This window comes from Pteropus alecto, unplaced genomic scaffold (genome assembly GCF_000325575.1).
Source record: "Pteropus alecto unplaced genomic scaffold, ASM32557v1 scaffold146, whole genome shotgun sequence".
NCBI lineage: Eukaryota > Metazoa > Chordata > Mammalia > Chiroptera > Pteropodidae > Pteropus > Pteropus alecto.
Window position 1 is genome coordinate 6,389,978 of NW_006442107.1, and position 11,621 is coordinate 6,401,598.

Here is an 11,621-nt window from a genome sequence, read left to right on the forward strand (position 1 = left end):
TGCCTACAGCACCTGGTATTCCTAGATAGTCTCCCATCCGAGTACTAACCTGGCCCAACCCTGCTTAGCTTCCGAGATCAGAGGAGATTGGGCACGTTCAGGGTAGCATGGCCATAGATAATCCAATATCTTTTAAATAAAATGTTTCTGATGTTCAACTTGGCCCTAGTGTATAAGTACAGAGAATGGTAAACATGGAGAGACTAGGCCTAGCTTCCTTTTTTAAAAGTCCATTTATATTATACGACTGCATTGGTTCAAATCCTAGCTCTACCATTTACCAGTTGTTTGGCCTTAGGCAAATAATTCAACCTCTCTGAGCCTTAGTCCTTGTCTATAAAATAAGAACAATAAAATTATTGACTTTGTAGGGTTGTTATGAGAATCCAACGAATTATTATGTGAAAAATACTCAGAGCAGATTCTGGCTGATAGTTAGAGCTCAGGAAGTGGTGATTAGTACTGCCCAGGGATTAGTACTAGCAAATCCCTCACTGCTAGTTAGGACAGTAATTAACTCTGCTTGCTGTTGACATGAATTTTTTTAGAGTTACTGCAGAAAGGATTTATATATAGAAAAGACATTTGTCATTATTTTGTTTTTTAAATTAATTTTTCAATTATTGAAAATTAATCTTCAATTAATTCAAGTCATACACATTTTAAAATTTAGTTTTTTTTTAAGTCTTCAAGTTATCTTTATAAATCTTGACATTCTTTTTATAAATCTAATACATTTAAATTAAACACTTTCAAGGGGAAACTTTAACGTTTGGCCAACTCAAATTCAATAGACCAAACTTTGTTATATATGGTCCTATATATGACAAATTCCTTTAAAATTTTAAAACTTCAGTATTTATATATTGATTTCTTCTATTGCCTGATATGACCAATAAACCTAACTACTTACACTATTCTATTGTCTAATAAATTCAGTTTATAAAGTATGCCTCCTTTTCCCCATAGGCTTTGATATACTTACTGCAATTTATCTATGCATTGTTTGCTTTCCAACTAAGCTGTAAAGCACAGGAAGTGAAGGTAGGGCCAGTTCTGTTTTGCTAAGTAGTGACTGGCACTTTGAGAACTTTGAAGGCCAAAAGGGATTTGAATTGGTAGAGGCCAGAGAGAGTTTTTCAGATGGGGAGAAATACTAGCTAAAGTTACGGCTAGTAATGGTGGTGTAAAGATTTTGTTTATATTGGTTAAATCTTGCTCATCATAATTTTACGTACATTATACACATTTATACATCTCCCCCGCAGGGTATACAAAGAACATGTATATTCTGAGTAGCTTGATAATTTTGTTGTTGTTGTTGAGGGTTTGGAATCAAAATACATGAAATTGTATTTTATATGTTTAATTAGCTCTTCAACAAGATACTATGCAGGCTGCATCTCTTATGTCGTTTTCATTTCTCATGCCATATTCCTGGATTTTTCATTCTAGGGTATGCTACCGCTGGGTACATAGTTTTTTGTTTTGTTTTTCTTTGTCTTCCCATACACTCCATCAACTGTCTTACCCCACCATCAGACACAACTCACATTCATTCATCCGATTCATTGCATATCTTTTGAGCATATACTATATACTGGCCAGTGTTCTAGAGGTCCTTAGGTTGCCTTACGGAACAAAACAAAGAATTCTGCCTTTGAGGATTTTATATTCTAGCCAGATTGACACTAACATAAAAGCAAATTATATAGTATTTTAAGAGGTACTAAGGGCTTTGGAAAAAAGAAATTGTAGAACCGGGGAAGGGAAATGGGACTAAGTTTTTCATACCTGGAATTTTTTAAATGAAAGTGTGTAAAATCTGTACTAAGAATATTTTTAAGGGTCTTGTCTTATTGCTTTTTTTCTCTGCCTTCTTTCGGGAAGATGTCTCCTGTCTGAGAATTCATACAGTAATGATAACAACTACCATTTATTAACATATCTGCCGCTACCATTCACGATTAGTCCATTAAATCTTCATTATAACCGAAAAAGCAAGCATCGTTACTCCTCTCACAAAAGAGGAATGTGAAGTGACATCTCGATGAACGTCAAGGTTCTTTCCTTAAGCGCGAAGCAGAGATTTAGGCTAACTGGATCTGGTAATCTAAAAGTCAAAACAAGATTGACAAGCTCCTCTCCCCCGATTTTTTTATGCCAACGTGGGTGAGGTGTGCGAACGCACCCCGGGTCCAAATTGATTGAGGCTCAGCAGGACCGGGGTGACTGATGCGACCTGTCAGTCCGGAGAGCCGCTGTCCCGGCCCAATATAACCCCACGGGGCGGAGCCAAGAGGCCGCCTTGTCCATGCCAGGGGGCGGGGCCTGAACGGAAGGAGGCGGGGCCACTATCCTCCAGTGAAAAGGCTTCTTAGCGTGGTTTGTCCTACGCTGCAGCCCGTAGAGGCTCCGAGTTTCCGCCCCTTCTCCGGGAGTGCTAGAAAATCGATCATGTGACAGTCCGGAGGCTGGAACTGGGCAGATTGTCGGAAACGCAGGGTTTTGACCAAAACAAACGGCGACGGTGACGCCGTGGGGTCTATGGCTGAGGCGGTGAGACCTACGCGCCGGGCCAAGGCCAAGGCCAGCCGGACTAAAACCAAGGTGAGGCTACGCGGCTCCCTTCGTCCTCCTTCCCTCCGAGGCCCTAGCTGGTGCAGAGGCTCTGTCTCCCTTTTCCTCTTTTGGGCCCCAACCCCTGAGCCATCCGCATCCTCTGTCCCGCCTCCCCATATTTGATCCCACCACCTATTGACTCTAGCCTTGTTCCTCCTCCACATTTCCCTGCCAGACTTTGTCAGGATCCCAAAATTTTTCTCCCATTTTTGACCTCGCTGGGCTCTTCCCTTCTTGACTTTCCTCTGGGTTTGGATTCCTGCCATGAGGCAGCTTTTTTTCTTTTTTTTCTTCCTTCTTTTTTTCTTTTTATTCTTCCCAGCCTCATTTTTGATTGTCTGTTCTTTATAACCCGGGAACATTTTCAAGTCCCTCTCGTGCATAAAGAGGGAAGGAATATCTCCTTCACGCGGAGAATGTGTCCTTTGGCAGAACTTTGTGGATAGCGACAAACAGAAAGTAGATTGTAGGAATGTGTCTCTTCACTTTTAAAATTCAAGGTGATAGTGGTAGTGGTGTTATTTACTTATCATTATTCTGGTTGTTTATCATAGGGACACGGATGTCCAGATATTAAACCAGGGCGAGACTCACAGTAGGGGCAGATTTTAATTTTATGGGTTTCCTGGATTAGACTGACTGATATGTGGTATTGTTATGTTTTTAGATTGATTTGTTTTGTTTTTAGGTGCAGTCCTAGTTTTTATTTTGTTCCTGTATATTTTCTAAATGATGTTTATTTTACAGTGAACTGATTAAATGCTACTCCTGGATGGATGGACCTAGATAATTTTGGCTTACCTGAAACTGAGTTTACATTAAGGAAATTATGAGAATAGCATTACAAGTACAGGAAATTTCCATTTCTTTAAGTGAGCGATGTTCCAGAGCAGGTGTAACTTAAAAATGAGACCTAAATCTGATTTTCTCCTGGGAACAGGAGACTAGTGTTCAAAGATACTGTATTTAATAAGCCATAAAAAACGTATGTGAATCCTTTTCATTATGATGCCTGTTAAAAAAGCTCTAATGGAGTTACGCACATCAGTGTACCTAGGTCTGTGAGGAATTACTCTTTGGGGAGAAAGTCATTTTGCTACCTAATTTCAGAAACATTTTTAAGAAAGGTACTTTTGCATTGTATTGGGCTGGTAAAGAACTATCAAGACAGAGGAGGAAGAAAAAAGCCATTGGTCAGCCATGCATAAGGTCCCTGAATACAGTGGTGCCTAATATGTAAGCATCAGTTTGTAGAGAGCAGAATCTTAATTCTTAATCTCTAGTTAACGAATGATGAAACTAAAGCCTAGAGAAGTTAAGCGATTAGCCTAAAAGTTAAGCAGTTAGTGAGAGAAGTTAAAGTAAAAAAATCTGAATTCTCAATCCAATTGCCTAATAATTGTTTCATATATCTATATGTATCTATTGATAGAATGTTGTAAATACTTAAGAACAGTCAAGAGAATTCTCTGTCAAGTTATTTTGTTTGGAACAGTGTTTCTAAAATAAAAATTTAAAACTTAACATAAATCCATCATGAAAAACCAATTGCTCATTTTATTGACACATTTCAGGCAACCTTCCTACACAAGCATATATAAATTTATTTTTTAACTGTTAAAATTTATGAAGAGGCCTTTATTCTAGAGTTATTTGGTCAAATCATAGGCCCTTGACTTCCTTTTTTTCACCCTCCAAATCTAATCAGTAAATCTTGCCAATTGTATTTCATAAATACTCTCTTGATTCTACCCATTTCTCTCCATCCTAAATACCACCATCATCTTCCAAGGAAGATTTCTTGATAAATTGGCCTCTCCAAATTCATTCTTTTTGCCATTTTCTAAAATAAGGTTGGATCGATATTTTTAAAAACAAAAAACTGATTACTCTCCTTAAAACCTTTCAAAGATTTCCCATTGCCTGGAGGCTGGAGTCTATAAAAGTCCTTAGCATGGATCCAGGGCTTCTTTCTCCTCAGCCTCAGGTCTGTACCCACACCCGGCAATCCACCAGTAGCACTCTGCACTTCTTTGTGTCACTCAACTAACTTGTAGTTTCTTTGTGAACATCTCTCTTCTCCCTTAAACTGTGAACTCAATTAGGGAGGGAGCTTTCTTGTTCCCAGGACCTTTCACAGCCCTTACTGGCACTTGATATTTGTTGAATGAAGGAATAATTATCAGTATTGAGGAATATTGCCAAGCTTTGACACTTAGAAGAATTTACTCTGGTAAATTTCCTCTGAGTAGAGTGAGAAAACATGGAAAAAGTCCACAATACCAGCAAGGCCCTCATACTTGTCAATCTAGAAAAATTAATTCTTCTTTTAGAGTAGAGAAATATATTTCTTCGTGCTGGCTATGGTTTGACATTGATTATAAAGTCTCATATTAATGAAACCTTTACCATCTGTGGTATAATTTGACAACTATTTACAGAGCCATAAATTAGTTCTAAGGTTCATTTCAGGAAGTGAGTAGTGTCATGGCTATTGCCTTTGGATAGTTTGAGCAGCTTCTGGATTTTGTCCAGCAGCTGACCTACATTCTTTGTTAATCATCCGGTAGATGACCTCACATTGTTAAATTGTGGTTATCACCTGATACCTAAGAGGTAGTCCCAATAACATTTTCATTCTTTTAATATCATCTTCTGCTGAAATATTCTCCAACTCAGAAGACCCTGACTTCACTGATCCTGGTAGATTATGGGTTAAGAACAGATGTTTAGATTGGACTTACTCTGTTGGAGGTGTATTTTATAAAAATGGAAAGTATTTTTATAGTTAACATTAAATTCTGAATGCCAACAACTTATTAACAGCGAGAGCACATGGCCCAAGAAGACGATAACAGAAAGATCCTTCAACCCGCATCCCTTGTTGTTCCTCGGCCTATGTGATTTCTACCTCAGTCCCTATGAGTGATTATAGGAGCGAAGTTGGGGATGCTGTATATTATTATTTAGCTACTTTTGTGCCTCCTAAGATGCATTCATTTGTTGAAGGAACAAAGGCTGTTTCTAGGCACTTGGGTAGTAATAGAGGAAAAAACAAAGAACATGGCCTTAGTGGAGCATTCTAGAGCAAGAAGACAAACAAAAACCCGTTTAAAAATAAGAAATCTATCATGTTAGAAGATGATAAGGCTATTGGAAAAATGAAAAAGAACAAGGTAAGGAGTTGGAGAGTACTGGTAATGATATTAGGATGGGTTGCGATTTTAAGTGGGTGGTCAAGGTAGTGAAGGTGAAGTTTATGTAAAGACATGAAATAGATAAGAGAGTTAGCCATGTGGATGTTGGGGGAGAAGTATTCCAGGCTGAGGGAACAGGGGGCGACTGCCCTAAGGCAGTAGTGTGCCTGTCCCTGGAGCTTCAAGAGGGCATTGTGTTTAGGATGGAGTGAGTGAAGGGGGTGTAGTTGGGATCAAGTCAGAAAGGTAACACAGGAGAGGCCATGCAGGGCCTTGTAGGCCATTGTAAGGATTTTTAATCTGAGTGAAATACGGAATCACCTCGGGGTTTTGAGCAGAGGAGTAATATGATCTGAGTTATGCTTTCAAGGATCACTATGCATGCTTTGTTGAGAATAGACTGAGGGGGCAAGAGTAAAGCAGAGAGATCGGCTAAGTGACTATTGATGTAATCTAGGCAAGAGGTGATGGTGATGTTGGCGTGTAAATGTCCAGACCTGTAGAGAGTTTTATGAATTTATTTGAGCCAAAATGATGACATATGCTCTAGAGACTAACATTTTTGCAGCAGTTTTTATGCATTTGAAATTAAGGAGGGAATGCAAAGAAGATTACATGGAGGTGGGGCAAAAGCAAGGTGGGGATTGGATTACAGGATAGTTAACAAGGTTATGTGCTCTCTTGAGGGTGGCTATGTTTATTTCAAAGGTGTGTTAACTACATGCACAGAAACAATGGACAAGGATTGCTTAAGGCAAAGAAACTTTTTACTAAAACGTTAAATGCCTGGGGTGTGACTACCCACCATGGGAATCTATAATCAGGTCACTTTATGAGATTACTTTCCATAGAACCCCATTTTTGGTCCGCAGTGGCTTGGACCAGAGTTGTAGGAGCAAAAGTGATGAGAAGGGTTTGAAGTGTGGGAGTTTCTGAAGGTAGAGCCAGGAGCTGTTGATGACTTAGATGCGGGCTGTGAGAGAAGACAGTCAAAGGTGACTCTGAGGTGGAGAAGGCAGTACGTGGAACAGGTTTTGGGAGGCAAGTCAGGAGTTCAGTTTTGGATATGCTAATTTTGAAATAAATTACTATTAGACATTTGAAAGGGAGCAGAGTTTGCCACCCCAAAATATGCTCCTTTGAATGATTATTTTAGGCTGGTTAATTTTAAAAAACACCTGGCATGCAATAAGCTCTGAAAACCAAGTAGAACTCTTTGTAAAGAGACATTTATATTTTTAAGAGTTATCTCCATTTGTAAGGATGTTTCTCTCACTGTATCTGGAAGAAGATATGTAAATTTCTAGAAACTTAAAATAATTCCATGAAAGTATTCTAAGAAATTTGTAAAACTGGACCTTCGTCATTCTTAAAGAAGCAGCTAGTCATTATTTTTAAGGAAGGAAGAGTTATAATCTTTTCTTAATACAGTGTCAAGAGAAAGAACTGTGAGTGGTGAATAGAAACTTCTCATTTGTTTTCCAGAACTTAAAAAAAACACCTAATTTTTTTTTTTGTGATAACAAAAGTGCTCAGTGCTTTAAAACAGTGTGTATGTATGCGTGTACACACACACTGAGAAATGTGCAGCCCAGAAATGAAATGTTCTGAATTCCAGCTCTTGGAGCTAACTCTTGGTAACTGTTTGTTGTGTATTCTTTTTTTTTTCCCCACATATACCCCAAAACCTCAGGACATATTTATTATAATGAATAGTTAAGTATGTTTTCCTATGTTTATTAACAACTCTTCCATTTCTGTATAATTACTTGGTGATTTTTTCTCTTACGGAATTATTTTAAAATTGGTTCTCAATCTGTTTGTAACTTATGTGGCAATCAAGAATAAAGACACATAGATTTCTTCTTAATCTGGTCATTTTTAGTTGTAAGAAACGTGTCTTTTGCTTAAAGTAATTTGTAAGTACTAATTTTTACACATGACTAGATACGCATGGAGTTCTGTTTGTTTTATTTTGTGATCTGTAGTGATTATTATATATACAATATGTTCTATATCTTTATTTCCAACTAAAGTAGGCAAAATGATTGGAAGTTGGCTTTTTTAATTTTGAATGAGATTTTGTATTTTAAGTATAAGAATAGATTTAGATTTGGCACCAAAGTTCAGTTTCCTCTGAGTTCTTTGGATATTCCCTCTGCTTTCTGAGAGACATAAAAATAAACTTCTAAATGTGCCAGAGTGCATGGTAAGTATAAATATTTGTTGGATAATTCAATAGTTTCTTCATGTTAGGATTCCAGTCCCCAGGACAGAGCTCAACATGCAGTTGGTACTCAGTTCCTGTGAAAGAATTATAGGTCATCACTGTCACCTTAAACGTTTATTGAACACAGTCAAAAATCTGAGGCCAGTTAGATCCAAAGAGGCATAAGGTACCTGGACTCTAGATACTTGTGGTCTATTTGTGGAAACAGTACATAAAGATCAAAACCCTATGTGGTAGCACGAGACTAGGGCCGGATTACAAGTACATGTTGCTGGGGTTCAGAGTAAAGCATATGCGGAGGAAGGGTTGGTGTGGTCGTTGAAGATTCTGTCTTGGGACTTGATCATGACTGAGTTAACAGAGGCATTGATTCCTGGGTTAAGAGTCAGTCTTTCCTTGTGGAGAGCCATGACTGTTTTTGTGGTATTCAGAGCAGTGTTTTAGAGAGACTGGTCTTATAATGGCGTTTGGGGTGAATTGGTGGTGGGGTGAGGCTGGAGGCGTGGAAACATTCAGGACCTGCTCCCCTGTTCTGTGCTTTGGAGAAGTGAAGTGAGCCACAGGAAGGACTCCAGTGCTCACAGACCATGAAATTGGTGACGATTACAGCACACCCTCTCTCCCTCCAAATATACACCCCAGAAGTCCTGCTCCTATCCAGGCATCTGGAGGAGAGGGCAGGGTCAGGCCTTTGCCACCTGCCTAAAAAGTTGTGAGTCTAGCCATCCTCCCCTCCTTCCCTCCCTCTGGCCTTCCTTGATCTGGCTAGTCCAGTCTTGGAATCAAGTCACCAGCTTCTCCTTCCCTGCTCCCTCCACCTTCTTTCCTGGGGCGACTCTAGGTTAATTCCTTTTTGGACCTAACTTCCCTCATTGCATCTGTAGAGTTTCCATCGGTTCCACTTTTGAAACCCAGGGAAGCACTGAGTTTTGACCCCAGGGGAAATAAAAGCCAAAGGCTTATATATTCTTCCCAGGAGGGTCTAGCAAGGTTTAAAAATTTCTTTGATTATCTAACCACATTATTTTGCTTTATTATGGTTATGATTATTCCAAGGAAGGTAGACCTGCTGGAAGTGTGCATGCAAGTTTGGGAGTAGCAGCTGGAGGGAGACTTCATTTTGTTTAGCAGAGGGGGATAATTTGGAATTGCAAGGGCAGTCTTACAGTGAGGACAGTGGAAGTGGTGAGGTGGGGGAGGGGGAGCGAGATGAGACAAGGGAGTTTAAAAACTGCCTGAGGGACAAGCTGGGGAGGATGCCTGGGGTGGCCTGTGGGTTGGAGGAGGTGTGACTGCTGTGCCCATGATCATGTGGCCCATCATGTGCCTGCTTCCAGCTCTCTGACTTTTAGTTAGCATTTAGCACCCTAGAGGTCTCTTAGAATTAAGAAAAGAGAACTAAAAATTTTCTCCCTCTATTCCACATTCCAATTTCTGCTTCCTTACCTTTCTTTAATTCTCAACTAAGTTTTTTAAATCTCGTTTTTGTTTTTAACAGCTGTATTGAGATATAATTCACACACTATACAACTTTCTTATTTAAAGTGTATAATTTAATGGTTTTTAGTAAGATTGTGGGGTTGTGTAGCCATCACTCCAGTTAGGAATTGTCAAGCTGTTTCTGTGGCAGCTGCATCATGTTACATTCCCAGTAACAGTGTATGAGGGTTCTAATTTCTCTACATCCTTGCCACCACTTCTCTAATGGCTAATAATGTTGAGCATCTTGTTATGTGACATTTGTATCTTTGGAGAAATGTCAGTTCAGTTCCTTTGCCTGTTTTTAAATTGACTTATCTCTTTATTATTCAGTTAGAAGAATTCTGTTAAAGACCAAATTCAACTCAGTAAATTTGAAAATCTGATAGGCTTTATTAAGCAATTTATGAATTGGTGGCATCTCATCTAGCAACTAGAAGGGCCCTCCTAGGTAAGAGTTGTACAAAATGGAAGGTTTTATAGCCAGAAAGAGGGCGGGACTAAGAAATTAAGAATGGATTATTTCAGGCGAAGATACCTTCTCTTAGGGGAAGCCTGGGGTTCTGTCAGGCAGATCATCTCAGTATTGATGAAGAAATTTCAGACTGATTGGTTTAAAATTCCACTAGTTAGAGAGGCTGAAATTGCAATTAGGTCAGTTATTAAGTCTTGGTTTTGTGATGTGTCTGAGCAAAAGTGTCCCAATTATAGTTGTTTCCTTTTTAAAATAGTTCTTTTTTCATAAGGCTTGACTTGCAAATAATTTCTCCCATTCTGTGGAGTTGTCTTTTCACTTTATTCGTGGGTTCACTTTTAGCACAAAATCCTTTGTTTTTATGATGTTAAGTGCATGTGTATACGTATATATATATTTTTTTTTTGTCACTTGTGCTTTTTGTTGTGTCTTAAGTCTTTGTCTAACCCAAGGTCATGAAGACTGACTTCTTTGTTTTAAGAGTTAATGTTTTATCTCTTACATCAGATGTATGATCTTTTTTTTTGAGTTAATTTTTGTATATGATATCAGGTAGGTGATCATTTCCATTCTTTGGATATCTAGTTGTTCAGCACCATTTTTTAAAGACTGTTTTTTCCCCCTTTGAATTGTCTTGGCACCTTTGTTGAAAATCAGTTCACTTTGAAAGGTTTATTTCTAGATTCTCAGTTTTGTTCCATAGATCTATTTGTCTAGTTATATACTAGAACCACACTGTCTTTATTACTGCAGTAGTACTGTTGTAGTAGCTCTCCAACTTTGTTCTTTTTCAAGATTATTTTGTCTATTCTGGTCCCTTGTGTTTCCTTATCAACTTGTAAGTTTCCGCAAAAAAGGCACCTAGGATTTTGGTAGAAATTGCATTGAATTTGTACATCAATTTGAGGAGTATTGCCATCTTAACAGTGTTGTGATCTGATCCGTGAACATAGGATGTTCATTAACTGTCTTTAATTTCTTTTAATAATATTTTGTAAATTTTCAGAGTACAAATTTTACATTTCTTTTGTTAAATTTATCTCTTAAGTATTTTTTTTTTTCTTTTTGTTCAGCTCACTAAAATTCGATCTCAGCCAAAGCATTTCTCTCACTGCGGTAACCATTAGCCTTTCCTAATTTTCTCATATTGACAGCATTGGTTATTGTATTTCACAGTGTAAATCTTGTTTTTAGGAAAAGAAGAAATATGAAACTCTTCAGAGGGAAGAGTCTGATGAAGTCTCCCTTCCAAAAACCTCCAGAGAGCTGGAAATCCCTTCTCCAGCTTGTGAATTCAGAGGAGACCATCTGAAGGTGTTAACTGATTCCCAGCTCCAGATCGATGGCAGCGGACAAAACGAGAGTGAAATGTTTGATGTACTACTCACCTCCTTAACTATAAATAACGAAGGGTCCCCGACATGTAACACAGAAACCCTAATGGAAGGGGAGGAGGTTGGAGCCTGTGTCGGGGGTGATGCAATCAAGCTGAATGTTGACTCTGGAGACAATGTTGGAACCACAGTAGAAACCCATAAGAACTTTACAGAAGTAGAAGAAAGTAAATTGGGACAATGTGGACCTTCTGAAAGCACACTGCAATCTAGTTTTTCTTATC

The 11,621-nt window shown here is 38.6% G+C and overlaps 1 protein-coding gene and 1 pseudogene across 1 annotated transcript in view; one reads left to right on the top strand and one right to left on the bottom strand.

The window, feature by feature from the left end:
- LOC112469285 lies at positions 1-119 on the bottom strand (annotated as a pseudogene).
- Positions 120-2,423: 2,304 nt separating this feature from the next.
- EPG5 (ectopic P-granules autophagy protein 5 homolog) overlaps positions 2,424-11,621 on the top strand; it is an 87,733-nt gene continuing 78,535 nt past the window's right edge. The window contains 2 exon segments of the mRNA XM_025038620.1: positions 2,424-2,610; positions 11,198-11,620. Of these exon segments, the coding sequence (XP_024894388.1) occupies positions 2,548-2,610; positions 11,198-11,620 (486 nt within the window). The 5' untranslated portion in view covers positions 2,424-2,547.